The 20,501-nt window shown below is 41.3% G+C and overlaps 1 protein-coding gene across 4 annotated transcripts in view; it reads left to right on the top strand.

The window, feature by feature from the left end:
• Positions 1–826: 826 nt before the first annotated feature.
• The window catches only part of LATS2 (large tumor suppressor kinase 2), a 49,030-nt gene continuing 29,355 nt past the window's right edge, over positions 827–20,501 (top strand). For 2 of the 4 annotated variants that reach the window (XM_053970936.1, XM_053970938.1), the window contains exons 1-2: positions 827–1,152; positions 5,288–5,863. In XM_053970936.1, the coding sequence (XP_053826911.1) occupies positions 5,525–5,863 (339 nt within the window). In that variant the 5' untranslated portion in view covers positions 827–1,152; positions 5,288–5,524. The remainder of the gene's footprint in view (positions 1,153–5,287; positions 5,864–20,501) is intronic. The other 2 variants (XM_053970937.1, XM_053970939.1) reach the window with 2 other exon arrangements.

The following is a 20,501-nucleotide window of genomic DNA, read 5'->3' as shown; positions in this document are numbered from 1 at the left end:
ATGTGGCATTTGGGGATGTGATTTAGTGGTGAACACATCAGTGTTGGGTTAATGGTTGGACTTGATGATGTCAGAGGTCTTTTCCAGTCTTAGTGAGTCTATGAATCTGGTTCCAGGTACCTCCTTCAAGGCAAGATCAAATATGAACTTTGCATCCAAATATCCTTTGCAGCTTCATTCTGCATTTTTGTTCCAGATGTGAATTCCCTGCCAGTCCTCTGATACCTCATAGCTCCCTTGTCTCCTCACCATTATGAAACAACATGAAAAACAAGTAACTGCTCCTCAGAAAAAAAAAAAAAACACCAAAACAAAACAAAATCAAAAACAAAAACAAAGCAAACCAGAAACCAAAAGGAAACCCCAAGCAGGCATTGATAGTGCTGTCACTTTATGTGCCTGGTTAGTCCAGCATGGAATGGACACTGGTAGAAATAATGGTTATCAGCAGAGACCTTTCAATTTAAATGAGTTTGGATCATGGGGTGAGTGGAAGAGCATTTCCAAGCCACCTATGTTTTCCAGAGAATCTGTGGATGCCGCATCCCTGGGAGTGTCCGAGGCCAGGTTGGATGGGGCTGTAAGCAACCTGGTTTAGTGGAAGGTGCCCTCCATGGGGCAGGGTGTTGAAACTAGATGGCCTTTTAAGGTCCCTTCCAACCCAAGCTATTCCATGATTCTACCCCGGCCCATTTTGCCTCAACAAGTGGAGGCAGTGCCACCCCTCTCCCGCCAGAACCCAGCGAGGAGCTGCTGTGACGCGGAGCGGGTTTTGTGAGGGGAGAAAGTGTCGCTTCTTACTGCTCGAAAACCTACGGACGGGCGCCCGAGGGGGCCGGCGGGCGGAGGGCAGGCCCCTACTTCGGTCCCGGAGGGCGCGCCAGCCCTTCCCGGCCCTTCCCGCCCTGGAAGCCCCTCCCCCCGCTGGAATGCGCCGGGAGGGGAGTGGAATGACGCGGGCGCCGCGGGGTCACGTGGCGCGAATGGAATGCCAACAATGTAGCGAATGTCCCGACTGCTCCCCGCACTCGGCGCCCGGGACGGCCAAGGGGGAAGATGGAGAGCGGCCCGCGCCGCCGCCGCCGCTGCTGAGCCGTGCCGCGCCGTGCCGACCCCCGGAGGGCGAGCGGCGGCGCCGGGCGCCCCGGGGAGGTGAGCGGAGCGGGTGCGGGCGGCGCGGGCTCCCCCTCAGCTCCGGTGGGAGCGCTCCCCATCCCCCAAAACTGCTCTGCGCGGAAGGGAGAGTCCTGTGGGGAAGCGGGGGGTGCGGGCGAGCGGAGCTGGGTCGGTCCTCGAAGCGGGAGCGGGCGTCCCGTGTGTGCGTCCCCTCGTGGGGGCAGCCTGGGCGCCCTGCCCGCACCCTCCGACATTTTCCGGACACTCGTGTGACAGCGCAGCACTGCTCCGGCGGAGCGGGGTGGGGGTCCGCCTGTCCGAGGCCTCTGCCCCAGCTGACCGGAGCTGCTAATAAATGGCCGGAGTTTATTTTGGGAGGTTTCTGCCCGCGAAAGGAGTTGGGGGAGAAGGGGCTGCGGGGGTGGGAGGCGACCCGGCGGGGCAGACCCTGCGGGGCCGGTGTCGCAGGGAGCGAGGGCCCCGGGGAGCTGGCCGGGGGCATGCAGAGCCCGCGGGGTCCCGTCTGGCTGCGGCGGGGGCCCCGCTGTTCCCAGTCAGCTGAAGGTCACTGCCAAAAGCCAGCAGCTCGCCACCCTCTCCGCTGCCTCGTGAGCGGTGTGCGTGTTGAAATACCCCTTTCCCCGGGAAAGGCACTCGCGCAAATGACGCAAAAAGGGCTCGTTTGGAGTGTCCGGACTTTGCGGTCGGTCACTGCCGGGCTGCTGTGGAGGGGGAAGGTGAGCTATTTCCCACAGCCCTCAGCTGGGCCAGTGCTTGTGGCTGGCAGTGGGACACGGGCACAGAGTCAGTTTTGGACAGTTCTGTTAGCAGGAGAGGCGGAATCGTTTTAGGGGAAATCCCCTTTCCACTTTTCTTCGCTTCCACAGTGTGCCCACTTATAAAAGAGGAGCACGATTTGTAAAATAATGAAATTCCTGAAATGCTTCCTGCCCCATTGTAGACCTCCAACACAAAGTGAACAGCCCCTGCTTTCTTGAATTGGTGTTCTAAAAAAGCCCACAAAGCAATACCTGTAAATTGAGAGATGGAAGGAAGTTGTAGCAGTTTCTTAAAACTTTACTCCTTCCTATACCGCAGTGATTTCAAGTTCAGCCCACTCCAGTGCCTGCACAGTTACAGGGAAACAGCTCACCAGCTTGGGTGAGCTTTAGTTTCTTGCCTGTGTCCCAGCTCCACGGAGCCGCTAGCACATGCAGCCTGTTGGTGAATGAAGAAACAGGAGAGTGAATAGATAGTGCTGCTGGGAAAACAGACATCAACATATAATTTCAGTGTGTCATTGATTGGTTGTTTGGTTGCTGACACAGCAGCTATTGGTATTTCTCAAATGAAACAAAATAATCAGTTACTCAAAAATTGTTTAACTTGATGTAATTAAAGTAATGCTGCACCTGCTTGAAGTGTCCATTATCCTTCAGGATAATGGAGAAGTTTCTAATTAGTACAGAACATGTAACATTTTGGAAAAGACCTTAGGACTGTTTAGTCAGAATGGCTAACAACTCAAAAATAATTTATTCTGATGGCAGGAAGGCTGTTGTTACATCCATGCTGCAGGCAGGGTGCAAATTAGAAGGATTTGAAATTATCCAAATCCTGATGTACAGTTAGAAATGCTTAGACAGAATGAGACACACTACATATCTTTTAAAGCATACAACCATTTTATGTTGTTTTTTTCTGAAAAATGCAAATCACAGGAAGATATAAAAAAGCCAACAGCTTGTCTTTCCTTGTAAATCATCTGTAATAATTAGTTCCCTTTTTTTTTTGTTTTGCTTATCTTACATTTTTAGTTAAAACAAAAACCTGCAAAATATGAAACAGGTTTGCAGTTAGCTCCAATACTGCTGTTGCTTCTCTCATCCATACTTTCTGAACGAGCAACATTTCTTTCTGGTTTAAGCAGTATTGTAAATGTAAGCTGAGGAAGTTGCCAGCTGGCTTGACCCAGCATTATTAGACTCGAGCTGAGGCTAAAGGTCACAGAAGTTCTTTATGTGAAGCATGTGTGTAAGTGGGAAAGCAGTCTTTTGCTGCAAAAAGGTGGGGGGCTTGCAAGCTTTCCCAGTGCATCCCAGGCCTGAGGATTGGCACAGGGACTGAAAAGGAAGAACAACCTAGATGTCTAAACCAAGCCATATGGTGCCTGCTGCTGGCAGGAAAAGAAAGAAAATTATTGACCAGTTAATTGCTCTGTATCTTCTAAGCACTAGCTAGTTATGATGTAATCCACAGAAGGCTGCAATGCTATTGTGTTTTATTTTTTACTAAGCCTGTGTATTATCTTTTGCTATATTCTGTCCAAGTAGGAAAAAAATCTCTTTTTGACATCCTGCAGTTGCTTTTGTTTCGCTTGGGACAATGAAAGTTTGATCTGTTACTGACCAATAGCTGGTTTGTGGAAACATCAAAATCTGGATGAACAGCTTTAGCACTTCCCTTAAAACAATTGGCAAATGTTGCTGTCACTTCTCTGTGAGTTAGCGTTGCAGGGTATTCATGGAGAGCACTGAATGGAGGAGCTCAAGACCTCAAACACCTTATAGGTGGTTTTTAGTTAATGGAGCATTTAAATCCTAACAAAAAAGGTTGACTTGGGTTAATCTCAAGTGATTAATCTGTGCTTCTGCATTTCAGACTGCTAAAACATCATAGAAGAGTCTGGGGTCTGACTGCACTGTTGCATTTTAGACCTTGGTAGAGGAAAGCTTGAAGTAGACTCTGTCCTGATGAAGAAGTGGTGGTGGGCTTCAGAGGTTAATGTGTTCTGATTCTGTTGGGCTTCACAGCAGTAAGCTGTTTGCTTGGCAGTGAGAAGTGATGGTAAATGCATAGAAATGGTTGTTTTTTTGGGAAATGCTACAGCTATCACAACAAAAAGAGGTTTTAGTATGAGCATGAGAAAATAAAGAGCAGTACTTCCCAGAGAAGCCCTTTCCAGTGATAATTGTCCTATGATCCAAAGGGAAGCACCTTTAAAAAAAAATCCAATCGACTTCTGAGTACTGGTGAGAAACATACAGTGTGTTACCATCCTCTCTATTTGCAATTTGGAAACAACTGAATGGAATTCTTCCCTTACCAGCAAGGTGGCTGGAGCACCATTCAGAAGTCACTTTGCAAGTGCAAATGGCAGCAGAAGAAGCCAACTTGCATAACCAGCATCAATAGCAAGGTTATATTTCTGATTAGGCTGTCTTGATCCTGTTCCAAACACACCATTATTTCATGGTTGTATTATCGTGATGCATGAAGATTTAGTTAAGGTAGGATTCTTGTAACCTCTGCTGCATGGAGATCACAAGTTGTACAGTAGCTCAGCTGTACTGCATAGGTGTTCAGAAGAGCTGACATGCAGCAGAGAACATAAAGCTGTCTCAAAGTCTTCTTTTTCTGTTGGGATGCTGTATGATCTGGTTCTTCATCTTCTGCTCTTACTGTGTAGCTCCATTTACCTGTCTTTTCCCTTTCTTCCCTATAAGGCACAGCTAATGAAATATCATATACCCTTTCCTCTCTTCTTTTTTTTCCTCCTCTCTTCCTTCCAGTTCTGGTGAGAACTGTTACCTTTGGACTTTGCTAAGTTAATCACGTGGAAAGGCAAAATATCTTGTCTTTCTGTTATTCACTTTGTTGTTGAAATACTAGAAGTTGCTATGGTTAGAGTCATCAATATTTCCATTATAAATCTTTTTCATAAACTTCTGAAACTGTGCTCAGCTAGTGTAAAACAAACAAAATCTTAAGTGGGGGAAAAACATTTCATGAGTGTACTCTTCCCTATTTATGAAATAGGATAGGCTTGTCCAGAATTCAGTTATGCAATTGGGTAGGAAACTTGCCACAATTAGGTACTGTAAAATTCTTAAACTAGTTTTTTTAAACCTTGATTTTTAGGAGTTTTATTTTAATTTATTTTGAAGATAAAGCTTACAAGAAAAATGAGTTATTTATTTGTTACGTTGAGAGAACATTCTAGAATCCTGCTGAAAACAGATAAAGTGAAAGTCATTAATGGATATCCAACTGTGACAGCTTAAGAGGTTAAACTGATTCATTTTCACTTGATTAATTGTCATGCTTTCCCTTCAGAGGCATTTACAATATCTACTTAATTGAACATACTTTCTATTTTCTTTTGTTTCAGTCACTGTCAGTCTGCAAAATGATGATTCCACAGATTTTCATTTTCCGTAGGAAATGTGAAGATTGTGAGCTGAAGTAAAGCGTTGGCAGAAATCTCTTGAGAATTTTGCCTTTTCTTCTTCTCTTTCAAGGATTATGTTTACAAGAAATTGATACCATCAAGTGACACTTTTTGGAAATAATTTGAAAGAAACAAAGAATAAAGCTGTATTTATGTTTAGAGAAAACTGGATCAACAATGAGGCCAAAGACTTTTCCTGCTACGACGTATTCTGGAAACAGCAGACAAAGGCTGCAAGAGATTCGAGAAGGTTTAAAGCAGCCGTCCAAATCTTCAGGTCAGGGACTGCCAATTGGAGCAGGTAGTGAAACCTCTCTGGACCCTAAGATTTTAATAGGGAAGGATGCTGCAAGGCAGCAGCAGATGAGACAAACGCCCAAGTTTGGACCATATCAGAAAGCTCTTCGAGAAATCAGATATTCTCTGCTGCCCTTTGCTAATGAGTCAAGTACCACAGCAGCTGTGGAAGTCAACAGGCAGATGCTCCAGGAACTGGTGAATGCAGGTTGTGATCAGGTATGTATGAGTTGGGAGGGGGGATTGGCACTGCTGTCAAAACAAATTTATACTCTGGGCTGAAGAAAGGATTTTGATGGTGGCTGTCAAAATCATGGAAATGCACTGATTCTTCTGGCAGTCATATTGCTGTATGAGCAGCAGAATAGATGGACTTACTGGGGACAGATGTGACTTGTGTTGGGTTCATTTATGTTAAAGACAGTCATGGTCACTTCTAGGATTCTTCTATGATTCTTCGATGGTTTCCTTAGTTGATATATGAGACTGAACAGGGTAGCTTGTCTTTTTTTGTTTAGCTTTCTTTTCTTCTTTTTTCTTTTTTTGTTTCTTCATTTTCCCTGCAATGCTTAGTAACAAGCCTTAGTAGTGAGTAGTAGGGTGGAATTTTGTCTAGCACATCTAAGCCCAGCTCACTGTCAGAAAAAACTGTAAGAAATGATAGACACAGTATCTGGTATGAAGAATCTCACTTGCTGTTGGCCAGAAGCAGGAGGGCTTGGATGGATGTTCAGCTGACTGCAGTGATTCTGTCCACACCTTTTCTTCTTCGCTTTCTCTGCTTCTGTGTAGAGGTGGTAGCACTGCTCAGATCAGAGACTTGATGTAGAGATGCTTTTTATTTATGTCATCCTGGGATTGATGCTAGAATATATTCCTAATTCAGAGACCTTTTACATGGTGCATAACACAGTCTTTTTGTGTTGAGCTGCATTCATCTTGCTTGTGCTTCCAGTGTTGGTGTCAACTTTCACCTCTGTCCAGAAGTAGTTCAAAATTTTGCTTTTTAGAGAAAAAATGCTGGTTTAGGTTCAGATTCTGAGTGTTGTAGGAACACTTTTTTTTCCCGTGTGATTGAATAGCAGTTGTTGACAAGCTGAAACATTTCCATTTTTAGCCCTTGATACAAATTGGAGAGATTTAAAACCAAATTGCTTTCAGTGGCATCTCCTTGATTTCAAAACTTAGCCCCCATTCACTCATGGCAGAATGTGAGTCTTTTCACTCTCCTAGACTATATTCTGATTCTGTATAACAAAACTAACATCAAACATTATTACAAACAGTATAACAATATGCATTTCCCTGGAGCTATATAAATATTAATTAGTGCTGTTTCTATGCCAAAGAGTTTATGCTACACAAGCTAATCAGAGCTAGAGCAGATTGCATATCTAATAAGTGTTGCAGAACAACTAAACACTTCCTAGTCCAATGAACCAAGATGCAGTACTGAATTATTTAACTGGAGGAATTAAAGATTTTCTCTGATCTCTAGTACGCCATGAAAACAGTGTTTTTTAGAACTCTAGCCTCTAAATTTCCCTAGCTGTTTAGGATGGGAACACTCCCTGTGCATATGAGCCAAGGTTAAATGAGCACAGCTGGATTCTGGATTGGAAATGCACATTTGGTAGGTTACAGGGACAAATCATTCACACATAGAACTTGGCTTGTTGGACTGAAATCTTGGAAAGTACTTTGAGCACACTACAGCACAGCCAATATATAAAACAGAAATACCTGAACACCTGTTAAAAGGTCTTGGTATTCAAAGCAGTATAATGAAGTATATGTGTAATTTTTTTTTAGTATATTCAGCTATTTTGACTTCAATGTTCATACAGTGGTATTGCTGCTTCTAGAGCATTGAACCTAGTTCTGACTCTGATGTGGAGATTTTTGCTCCTTAAATTTTGCTCACATTTTTGGTTGGGCTTTTTTTTTGCCCCTCCTCATTGATCATGATCCTTCCATCCTCCCATTTGTTGTTTCTCCCTTGCTGTGACTTGTTGCCTGGCAATGGCATTATTGGGCCTATTCTTTAGGTGCGTTTGGCACTGAGGTCTAGGCTTAACCAGGGTCACATTTGGCTAGAGTCCAAATAGAGGTTTCAAGACTGGAATCCTGTGAATAAAAATGCTGAGCTTCCTAGGGTGAGTCCAGACCACATAAAGATTCACTGTCCTGGAGGGTTGTGAATGAGTAGAGCTTCTTGAGATGATGTGGATGGTATCTGACCTTGCAGATGGCATAGTGTAGGGTGACAGACGTGATTGCTACCTATAGATTCTTCTTTTCCCCCTGGTGCCTGAGCTGATTTGAATCAGATGCTGAACTGTTTTGTATCATGATGTTTTTTAAATCAGTGATCCCAAGCTATCCTTTCCCTGCTTGTGAATCAAAGCCTTTAAATGCCTACCACGTGGACATCTTCTGTAGTCCTGTGGGCAGCAAAATACCTCTGATTTAACAGAGAAGTGAAGGCAGCTTCAGTTTCTTTGGGGGTGTTTTTATTTACCTCTGAACCCAATGCATGTGTGAGGTTGGTAAATGGGCATTGAAGCCTACACCCAACTTTCCCCTTTCAAAAGCTATGAGAAGCTGTTTTGAGGTTAAGGATTTCAGTCCATGAACAGTTAATGTTGTACTTGATCCTTCCACTAGAGCAAGCCTGCAGAAAACAAAATCTTACCCCTCCTGATCCTGCTTCATGGTACACAAATCAGCTCTTCAGGTGCTGCAAGTATTGTGAAGCATCTGGCAGTTTGTCATATGAAGCTCTATTCAGGAGCATTCTAGGAAGCTGTGAAGAAGGAGTAGAGGGCTATAACACTGAAAGTTTTGTCTTATGGGAACTCCATTTTCCAGCTGGATTTGGGCTGATGACTTTTGGTGTCCTGGATGGAACACTGAAAAGTAACACCTTGTGGAAAATGTTGTGGTGGACACCATGCAAGGATTAGGATTCTTCTTCAGTCTGTTTATTAAGCCACAATAAGGGCTTTTGGAAGGGTGAAAGAAAGTAGTGACAATTGAAAAGGAAAAGTATTTTAGAGGTTAGGGAAAGGATACTTAAATTACTCTAACTAGCTCCACATATCTGTAGCATGGATAGATTTTAACAACCATTTTGCATCCTACAGGTGATGTTGCTTATTGGGGTTTGTATCTTCCTGTTCTACCTAAAGTGACTCTTAAGTTTTAAGATGAAGTTGAATTTGGTTTTATTAAATAAAAAGGAAACATAACATTTTGTTACTTTACTCTTGCTCTATGAAAGTCCCACACAGCGAGGAGGTGCATTATAAACCAATTGGTAGACTTAACAAGGATATGAAATGCATTGTAATTTATTAAGTAAATATCAAATTCTCATGTCTTTCAGTTGCAGTCATTGTAGGTGTTATATATGAAAACAGACTTTTTTTTTTAATTGGTTAGAAAATTGCCAGTATTCTTTTAAATGACCTGTTTTCTTCCAGAAAAATTTATTTTTCAGCCATTGTGTAGTTTTTGGTTTTAGAGTGAAATCTGATCCCCTAAACCTAATGGGGACTTCGCTGTTCACCTGAAAGAAGCCACAATGACATATTTTCTTGTTTTTAAGAGATAAAAAACAAAATAACACACATAACTAGTCTTTGTTTTTCTGAAACAAATGGCGCAACTTGTCTGTTGTTTGCTTAAGTCATCTTTTCAACAGTAATTATTTAGGGAGTTTCAATCAGAAATAATTAGTGCAGCCTCAATAGTTTTGAAACTCGCAGAGCATGACTGCAAAAGACCAGAGCTTTTTCTTTGTAAAAGCTTGAAGCCAAAAGCACACCTAATATGCTATTCTTTAGTAAATAAAAGTCCTTGGGCTTGGAAGGACAAGAGTGTAGGGGGACAAGAGTGTGGGGCATCTGTCCCTGTGGGCTGGTAAACCACTGGAATCACCTGGGGCAACTGGGCAGCATTTGGGGTGTGGTGGTAAAAGCAGCTGCTGTTGTGGACTGAATGTTTCTAATGAATAGATGCAATTGAGTGTATGATCAGTAGCATTCCAACAACCTGAATGGGCTGTACTGTACTTACTGTACTTCCTTAGAGCATAAACAGCCACTGACATTGTAATTTAGAGTGGGCTGCAGCAGTTCTAGATGAACTGTGGAATGTTACACACTTGTCACTTTTGTTGGTTTTTTTTTTCTTTCCCTCAAGCAAACTTTCCTTTGAGCTAAGGGTGCTTTTTCTGGGTGAAGATTTCTAGACATGGTTTGTTTGGGCAGCTATTTTTAAGAAAAAATCATGTTTTAGGATTTTTTACAGGCTACATACTGCCAGTAACATACTATCTGCTGTTCAACTATGAATATGTGAAGTGGGGAAGTTCTTATGCTTCATTTTCTGCAGAGGTTTTTATAAATATCTGGAGTAAAACATGTACCCCCTGTGCCAATATCAGGATATTTTGAAGGGGAAGAACTGTCCATTGGTTACTAATTGTAGAGCCTTTCAAGGAAATTGAATGGTGCCTGTGGAATGATGTGATAATGTGTGTAAGAGTGTCAAGTTGACTACCTTGTTATCAGTACTATGCTGAATTAATGAAATTCAGTTTGTAGAAGTGGGGTGGGGGTTTTGTTTTTGTGTTTGTTTTTTTTTTTAATTCCTCATTGCATTCCAGGATTCTTTCAGTCTCTTCATCATGGCTTACCTTCTTTTTATTGAACCCATTTGGCAAAGATTCTACCCTGGTTTGGGAATGCTGATTGGTTTCAGATTTTGAGAATGGAGAATAAAGTATTTCTCTCAATTTGAACAAATATTTGCAGTCCTTTAAGTGAGGGAAATTCTGTTCTGCCAAATAGAGCTTGAGTAAAAAGTCCTTTTTTTGCATTTAGCATGTAGAACTAGTATTCTGTTCTTCCTGTTCTGTATAGGTCATGCTTGTCCACCTATGATCCATGTGCCATCAAGCAGTGTGTTACTGAGCAGTAGGACTTTTCACCATAATGCTGGAGTGGTGACAGGAAACAGATACAGTGTAGAGTTTTGTTTTGATAACAGACTTGCTGAAGCTTTGCTGCAGTAAAATATCTGTAGTGATGTATTTGTTAAGAGGACAAGTCTAAAGAGACAGCTTGCCTTCAAGGTGAAGGACAGCAAAAATTGTAATAGCAAACAAGAGAATTAATTTCATAACATTGGCCTGTCCTGTAATAAAATTTTGTGTTTGCTTGAGTAAACTTTACCTGTGTTAGGAGTTTTGCCTGCCCAGCTATTTACCAAAACCTCCAGGATGAACATCTTAGTCATCTTCAGGATGTTTTCAGTCCAGATTTTTTGATTAATGAAAAATGACTGAAGAATGAGCTGTTACAAGATTGCCTGGGTTATTCTGTGGGACATACTTTAAAGGTTAGGATCACAGAATATTTTGAATTGAAAGGAATCTGCAAGGGTCATCAAGTCCAGCCCTTAAGTGAATAGCCCATACAGGGATCTAACCTGTGCCCTTGGTGTTGTTAGCACCATGCTCTGACCAGCTGGGTTAATGTGGTGCAAGTCATTACAAGCTGTGCTGCTTGTAGAAGTATTTTGGGTTACAAGGAGGAAAAAAGGGATGTTCAAATGAGGGCACTCGCTGCTGAATGCAGGAGAAAGGTTTTATTTTAGCAACTGAAATAGATCTGATAATTCAGGCCAACAGTCTCTTGGGTGTCTCATTTGCATCCATCATTTGAAGGTAAGTTGTTCACTCTGCCTTCTCTTTACTAGATGTATTGAGGACTTGTTTCATAACCTTTTCCTACACTTTCTTCTTTCTAACCTCCATTTTTGGTTTCAGTCTTTCTGAGAGATTTCCAGTATAATGCAGTGTTCTTCCATCAAAGCATGTAACGGATTGTGTTTTCCCACTAATATGCCTGAGGTTAGCAACTTAAGTCATTTCAGTTCTTCAGAAAAAAAGTGAGTCATAGCTTTCCAGGGGCTGAAAATAAGAGGTGGAGATTGCTTTTCAGCTGAAAGTTTCTGACACCTTTCTCTCCTAAGCCCTTTCTCTTGTCATCAGTCTTCCTATGTTTCTGTCACTTCTTGATGATACTGGCTTAGTGAGCATACTTAGATTGTCTGTGTCATGATGCAACTCTCACAATGTATTTGAGAAGGTGCTCTTGGTATTGTTCTGTGTGAGCATGGCTTGGAATATGCTTGTCCTGCAGAAGACATAAAAGTATTTTCCCTTGAGTTTTTGTGGTGGTGGAAATATTTATTAACAGTTGTAAATGATTGTGTGTTCTCCTTCGCATGACAAGATTTGGCAGCTGGGCAGTAATATTGCACTGAACAAGAATATTTTAAACTCTGCCCTTAATTCCTGTTATCTTTATCAAACTATAGAATGAATTACATCTTGATAGTAGGATTGTGTTTGAAATGACAGGACAGGAATCAGATGCTAGACTTCAACTGTAGATAAGTGTGAATCTTGAGTTATCTTAAACTTTCCTATTCCTCATATCAGATAAACATTCTAGAAGCTTGGGAATCAATGTAAAAATATAAAATTGTATATTGCTATAACAGGGTACAGGATTAACTTGCACTGGATACTTAAAATGTGTTTATTAAAATCTAATTGTGAGTAGAATTTTGAGCTATGGATTTCTTTCTTTTTTTTTTTGTGAGAAAGGAAATTACTTCTTCACAGTCACTGAAAAATCTGCATAAGCATTTACTTCAGTCTCTGAATAAAAAGCCCTTGTGACCAAAAGTGAAGATTGCCATTATTATTCTAACAGGAAGCTGATATCACAATAGTAGTAGGGTGTAACAGTTCCTTTTGCATTTTTTAGGTTGTTCTCAGACTAAATCTCTACTGTTCTTTTAGCTTCAGTATCTGAGAGGGATCAATGTGATTTTTATGTTTTGTACTGAGACTGGAAAAATAGCATCTCTGCATTGGAAGGGGGATATGGGGTGTTTTTTGCTTATCTGTGGGGGTTCTCTTCTTTCTTAAAGAAATTGAATAACACTTTTAAACTTAGAGAGATTTCAGTGGAAGGAATTGATACAAGACTTTTGCATGCTACAGTCTTTAGGGGTAGGTCAAGTTGTGCATTTAGAACTCAATTCAACCTAGGAATGTTTTTTAGTAGTTACTAAACTAATTAAAAGCTTATGTTAAAGCTGCTAATTAAATATTGGTACAATGAAAATAAAAATTCCTTGCTACTCATGTGATATGCAGGTATGTGCCATACTTCTGAGGAGTGATTTTTAAAAAAAAATTATTTTCTTTTTCCTAAAGCATGGGCAAATATACATAAAATAACATACAATTACATTTGTTTTTCTTCAGTTTTTTCTTGCTGTACCCCCATCTCAAGCAGACCACAGCTTGTTGGTGCTCCCATGGGCTCAGCATTCAAATTCTGCTCAGCAGCTGCTTGTGGTGTCAACTCCTATAGAATGTCCATGTGCCATGTGTGTTGTCCATGTGTCCCCCTAATCTTCTGTAAATCAGGCTCCAGTACTTGCACTCTTTGCTTCTTGGGTGCTGCCTGTCTCTGACTTGCAAATGCTTGTATGCAGTGCTGTCTGAAGTAGGTGAAGAGAGATGTGAAAGAGCCCTTCGTATCTTTCTACTTGGTGATGCCAGCTGCTGTTTTTCTCATGTAGTGGATATGTCCATTAATTCCCCACCATTGCTTTGAATCACTCTTAAGAAACAGCTGGTTAGACCAAGGTTTTCCTTTCTTTGACCTCAGAAAGAGTTCTGAGTGGATTACAAGCTGCCTGTGGCTATAGCTACTTTAGCTATTGAGTAGATGTTCCACAATAAAGTACTGCTGGAACAAATGCAATTTGCACCAGTAAAATCAAGCAGGGACAGACATATGATCATTGTTTGCTTAAAGCTACAAATATTTGTGTTAACTTGGGCTTTAAACTTATGTAGGTTATGTGTATAGCATGTGCAATACATCTAACTTCTTTCACTCCTTCTGCTTATGTTCATAACCTAATTGTAAGTGTAGATTGGATCTGACATTTTTATGTTGCTTGGAGCTGAGGCATAGAGTGGGAAATGCTGGCCCTTATTTCTAAATTTTTATGATTCCCTAGCTTTTTGGAAAAAAATTAATTTAACAATGCCTCTGATTACCAGATTAGAGGCTGAAGTTGCTGTGGAATTGTGGTTGTGGTCTTATCCTAGCAGTAGTAGTCTCATATTGTCCAGGCTTGAGAGGGATCCCAGTTTCCCATCTCCAGAAGATACTTTAATGAAAGCCTGATGAAAGTCAGCTAGTCAAACTCTTGCTGTCTGCCTGCTCTACACATCTGCTGCACATCACCCAAAATACTGTTGCTGGTAGAAATATTTTTGGCTTTATGTTACTGGGCCGCTTCTGTTGAGGTGATTCTGTCAGCTCTGATCTTGATGGGGTCTCCCATTATGGCTGCGGCACAGCAAAACTGGTTTGTTCCTAATGGACTTGTCCTGCCATCTGGGCAGTCACTGGCAGTTCACAAGAAACTTCTGGGTTATAAATTGACACATAGAAATTTGGTTTCATACAAGCAATGCATGTGTGCATGTATGTATTGGGATGACTGCAGTGTCTGCACCGTGCCAGCTGTTTGTGATGATCTCAATCCACAGGATTTGGTACTGTATTGAGGATTTCTTTTTCAGTCTAAGGAAACAATATTCTAATGTTTGAGGCTATGTTCTGCTTCCCTGCAGTGTAAGAGATGGATTTTTTCCTGATGAGAAATTTGTGCTCTTCATTTTGAGTGAATCCAAGTAATTAAAAATATTTCCTTAGGGAGGTGAAGGATGAAAAGAGCAAGAGAGGATATGAAAATACTTTCAAAAAATTATTTCTAGGTCAGTTAATTTTCAGAAAGCTGAAGTCAAAGAACACTGGGTACCTGTAACTTTGTGAATCAGGTAATGGCCATGGCAAGGACAGTCTGTGAAAATAACTCTGTCCTGTCCTGCTGCTTTGTCTTTAATTATTATCAGTGTATGTGTGCATGTGTGAAACTTACTGTGACACACACAGTTATTTATGCACTTAGAGAAATACAAATACAGTGGGAACTGGGAAAATGGTGGGATTTAAATGTATACGGCTTGAATGACCAAGCATTTTGCAACTGTTTTCTATACCCTTCATTATCCTCCTTTTCTATATCCTTCATTACTCTAATGCAATGTTTGTAAATTACTCATTTAATCCAAAGCATGTAAAGATGTAGGGTAGTGCACTTCACATGCATAAAATGCTAGAAAGAAGGCTGCTGCTACTGGGTGATAATATGGTTAAGTTTCTGCCCTTTAAAGAGACTGACTTTAGATGGAGAACTAGCAGTGTAAAATTACTCCTGTAAAAGTTTTTATATGGCTACGTTTGGATTTTATCCACTATTTGAATCTGTTGGATGGGGTTTATTTCAAAACAAAAGGAAATGTCAGCTGAGGCTTAGAGATCACTGTTGCTGATCTGCAGCTTCATTCCCTCCCTGTTTGTTTCGTTTTGTTCTCCCACTGTATCAGTTCTTATTTTCCAGCCTCTTCAAGTCTATACCTTCCTTTCTTTACCTGTTGTCCTATTGCATTGCTTTTTCTGCTCCATTGGTTTGAATGACTAATATTCAACACTTCCTACAGGCCTTTCTCTATGTGCCTCTGAATACCCTAAATGAGTTATTTTTTTTTATAATTGCAAACTACTAAGGAATAACTCCTTTATAGACTTCAGCCTTTCATATGAAAAATTTGGTGTGACATGTTAAAGAATTATAGATGCAACTGTAATGTAACTTTCCCAGCACACCCTTTATGTTTTCATTTCTGCATCTTTTCTTCTATTCAGTGTCAGGGCTTCATAGGCTGTGCTTAAACCAGCCACCTGTCCTATTCATGCTTTTCTTCCAGCATTGCCACAGTTGCTGTATTCATTCCACCATCCTGCCAGATGTCAGCCTGATAAAGATGCATAAAATCCAATTCAATCAACGTAATTGAAATACTAATTTGTGTGGGATGTCCTTGTTTACAAGGATACAAAAAAAATCTGGTTGTACCAATTAAAAATATTAAAAGTTGTGGTCAAAAGACAGAGACCTTTGAATCAAGATAAATTCATTCCATATTGGGCTGGTTTTGTCCTGTCTCCAAATGAGTGCTCCAAATGATATGCATTACACCTCGGTGGAGCCTGTTTTTTCTGGTTGTCCAGCACTGTTTTATTCTATTTCAGAGGATCCCTGTAGTTTAGATGATTCCCTGATTGCCCATGTGATCTGTGCTGCCCAGACATGGTAGCAACCTGCTGGCTGTGTGCTGGAGCAGGGTGGAATTTTTCTTTATCTTCCAGGTGCTTCAGCAGTTACTATGCTGGCAACTCACTTCCATCTTCTTCCTGGGATCATTTCTTTCACGTTGGCCATCCCTCCTGTTTAGAAAATCTTTTTATTATGTTCATTAATGCAAGCACTATGTCCATTGAGTGCTTTCTGGAAGGTGTTTAATGACGAGCCTGTAAAATGTGTGGTGTTGTGGTCGTGCAAGTAGTGGAGAGAAGTTACTGATGCAGTGTTCAGCAGTGCAAATTGAAGACCTAGAGCCTAGGAGCCTACAAGTGGGCAAAAGTCATCAGTGTCAGCTAGGACATGTGATGAGCCAGCTCCCCATACTACAAGAGGACCTCAATGGGAAGTGCCAGCAAATTCGAAAGCAAACCACAAGAATTTTCATTTGCGTTTGTGTGCCTCCCCCCCGTCCCTCATCTCTCTGTTTGCTGAGAAGAGAACCTTCAGGGCTCTTAACCACATGAAAGTAACTAGAAAAAGTATTTTTTCATTATTACTTTTGTGCTGTAAAAGCATTAGCAACAGATTTTTCCAGGAACTTCTCTGTAATTTGTAAGCATTAGAAACTGGTGGAGGTTGAGAATTTGCTGTTGTAGGCCCTTCTTCCTTCTCCTCAGGCAGAAATGGGCATTCAGATTTCCTGCCGGGGAGAATCTGTTGCCTGGAACACCACTGTTCAGGAGGGAGAGTCTGGGACACAGCTCTGCTTTGGAGGCAGAGCTCCCAGATTCCTGGGAAGGTCAGAATGTCCTGGTATGCGTTCAGCACTTTCAGGAGCACTATTTTGAGCAAATAGCAGTGCTACATGCTTAGCAGGATTTTTTGGTTTTTTTGCAAAGAACCATTTCTTGCTTTGAGCAGGAGGGTTTGTGCTCCCAAGTTCACCATTGTGTAGTGGAGTATGAACTCAGTCTTCACCCTGCCCTACACGGGCCAAACAGCAACAGCTGCAGCATCAGCACAACATCTACATCTAGGGCAGGCCAGTTATCTTGGTTTCTGTCATGCATGTAACTTCCTTCTCTTCCTCTCTCCCATTAACTTAGGCAAGCAGGACCATTGCCTAGCTTTAGAAAAAGCTCTGTGTCAAACTAGTGGAGCCCTCCTCACAAACAAACTATTGAGGCCATGAATTTGGGGAAACTCCTGCCACTAAACAGAGAGCTAGTTTGTTTTGCCACATTCACATAGTAGTTTTGTGGTTTTCCAGTCTAAGAAGAGGCTCTTTTTTTTCTTTCTTTTTTTATTTTCTTTTTTTTCTTTTTTTTTATTTTTTTTTTTTCTTTTTGACTCTCAGATTAGAGCAGCTAATGGATAGAGGAAGTGTCGCTGTTGAGGTTTAAACTCTGACAGGAGAGTGATATCTGACAATGATGGCCAATGGGAAGTGTAACAAGGATGAAGCTCCTGCTAAAAAGCAGGAACTGGGTGTGTGAGCAGAGAGGCTGATATTTGGCACTTACTTGAGGGGGAAGGGCAGTTGGGTATCGAAGGTGGTAGTGCTGAACTCGACCATTAATAGGAAACTGGTTGTTTTAACTGGTGTATCTGGCTTGAAGAGATGATGCTCAGGATGTTGGGAAAGCCCTTTTCTTCCACTCTGCAGGGTGGAAGAAGCAGCAGCCCGAGCCTGAGCTGCTCCCTGCACACTAGGGAGAGCAGTGTGGGGTTCCCACCAGATTCCCCCAGTGTGTGCCTGCTCCTGGCTCTAGCTGGTGTCACTGCAGAGGTGCTTTCCCCACCACCTCAGTTTACTGAATTTAAGAGCTCCAGGTTACCTTGCATTCCTCCCTCCCACCCTCTTTTCAGTTTTTTGTTTGCTTGCTGTCTAAAGTCATGCTTAACCCCTCATTCTGCCCACATTCCCTGTTCACAAGGTTTAATTGCTTTTTGTACTTTCAGGTAACACCCTCCTCTGTTTGAAGTGCCTGCCTTCTGTGCTTGTTGCAATGGTTGTGCTTGTTTTTAAGAAAATAAAGGATTTGCTTTTCAGGTAAAAATAGCTTTATTATTTCCATATGCAAGGAGAAATCAGGGCAGGCATGTTTCCAGGTCAGTCTGGAGATGGGGTTGGATAGTGAAACCCACTGTTCCAAAAATGGGCTGGAGCCGGCAACAGTTCTTGATCTGCTGAGCAAAGCTAACTGGCTTAGAGGGAGGCAGGATCCCTTTTTTGGGTGCACATGCATCATGCTGGTATTCTTCTGCTACGGAGAGGAGTCAAGCATTGCTATAATGAGCATTTTAGTCTGTTAAGTGCTTGTGTTTGTTTTACAGTTTTCTCATAATCAGGTTCTTTTGGTAATTGTAGGCATGAGTTTTGCATAAAAAATTACAGAGGAAAATTTCTTAGGGTGTAGTTCTATACTGCAAGAGTATCTGAGTTTGTAGGAGCAGTCTTGTATTGTTCCAAAATTGTGCTCATTTGGCAATTGTACTTTGGATTTTGTTGTCTATGGTAACCTTCTTGTGAATCTTATTGCCATGTATTTTGAGATTTATATGAATGTGATGTGTGTCTTTTTCATCTTTGTATTTTGGTAGGTCATATTTTTACTTCCTTCAGGCGTGTTTTAGAGATCTCTTTAAGGCTTTTAAAATTAGTCAGCTTGGTTTTTTCCTTTAGCTTCACAAGAGTCACTACAGAAGTAAAAAAAGCACAGAGGGGGAATTACAAGCAGCGTTAAAAATGTTCCTTCAGAACAGAAAAGCAGATTTAACATGAATTAAAAACTCAGCTCTGTTTCAGAATTGCAAAAGCTCTTTTATTCACCAGAGAACTGTTAAAGCTAGTAATTTTTGGCATAGTATTGGTCAGGGAAGCGTGACAAAGTGCAGTGGAATGCACTGAGCTGTGATCCAGCTTGTAGTGTTATATGACTTTTAGTGTATGGAGCATTGCAGGAAGTGCTGCAGGGGGATGGGAAGGCCTTTTAATTTCATCTACTACTGGGTAACAGTGTCCTCCTTCCTCAGATCCCACCTGCAACAACAGGGGGTCCATCTTGGTTGCTTGGGTCAGAAGACAAAAAGTGAACTTTTTGCCTGCACAATCTGCTCAGAACCCATCTGTTGTCTGAGCACCACTGTGCAGAATGCAGTGAGATGAGAAAATTTTGTGAAAGTAGTGTGAAAGAAGAGCAGTGTGTTTGGGATTTCAGATCCACTATGTGTGTAGTCTGGGATCGTATCCCCAGCCCCACCATGTTAAAATACAAAGATTCTTGAGCTGAATTTCTGCCCTCACTGGAATCAGCTATAAAATTCCTAGTGATTTCATCGGTCCAGAGTTTTGCTGCCTATTTTGAGCAATAAGAGTCCTCCTGTTTGACCAGTGCACACACATGCTAAGTCCATTTACTTAGACTTAGGGTTTGGCACAGATTTTGGCCTTAAATGATGGTCAAATCTCTTTAATATTGGTAGCTTGGATTTCAGATTACATGGACAACTGAATAACCAGTTATAATAACCAGCCAAGATATTCCTGTAACTTGTAGCATACGTGGTATATTCCCTCTTTCATCTCTAAATTATGCTGTCAGTGTTCACAGAATTTTCCAAACATCTCTAATGATATTATAAGAAAAAAAGATCATACCTTTCCTAGCAGAACGACATCTTTTGTTTATGACCTGCATGCTAGAAACTGATAAAACCTCAGTGTGATATGGATGGTATTACCAGTGTAAATGGCTAACAAGAGTTTTACTACTCACTTTGGATTTCACATTTGCATTGCAGTGACAATCAAATAAAAAGCCTCCATTTCACCCTGACATTGGCGTAAAGCTGTGTGGTGCAACATTGTTGTAAAAAATGAGGTCTCTACCCAGAAGACATTACAAGCTGGACTGATTTTTCTAGGGTAGAGATGTGAGAAGACTGCAATGCAGAAAAGATGAGAGAATAATGATGTTCAGAGGTTTTATTGCTTGCATAGAGATCTCTGTTGTTCTTACTGTCTACTTATTTAACGTTCTACAAGAGGACACCTTGAAGTTGTACTGAAAAAATGGTTTAATGTTCAGACAGGAGTAAATGAGTAGTCAGTGGTGGGATGGCCCAGTCCATACACTTCAGGTTGGAAAGAATGCAAAGTCACTTGGTGGAGAGATTTCTTAAATGGGAGCATTGTAATACTCACTGAAAGCTCATTTGGCTTTTAGCACATAGATCCTATTTAAAATTTTGACTGTCAGATTATTACAGTTTAGGGTACATCTACTCTAGTTTCCTGGCTCTAAACTTTTGCAGAGAGAAGCTGCAAGTTGAAAACCAACTATTAAAATTGATATACAAGAATCATTATAGTCACTCAAGTAATGGGCTACATATGGAACTACTGTGGCTGTATTACTGTTTTCATTTGCAAGGCAGTACTTTGGATAGTTCCAACAACCTCAGCTATTGCATGTTCTGAAACATAAATCCTACATACTTCATTTGTGGAAAAACATTCCTGAATTCAGGTTTTCATACA

The sequence above is a fragment of the Vidua macroura genome, chromosome 2 (genome assembly GCF_024509145.1).
Source record: "Vidua macroura isolate BioBank_ID:100142 chromosome 2, ASM2450914v1, whole genome shotgun sequence".
Classification (NCBI taxonomy): domain Eukaryota; kingdom Metazoa; phylum Chordata; class Aves; order Passeriformes; family Viduidae; genus Vidua; species Vidua macroura.
Note: the sequence above shows the minus strand (reverse complement) of the source record. Positions and strands in the feature narration are given on the sequence as shown.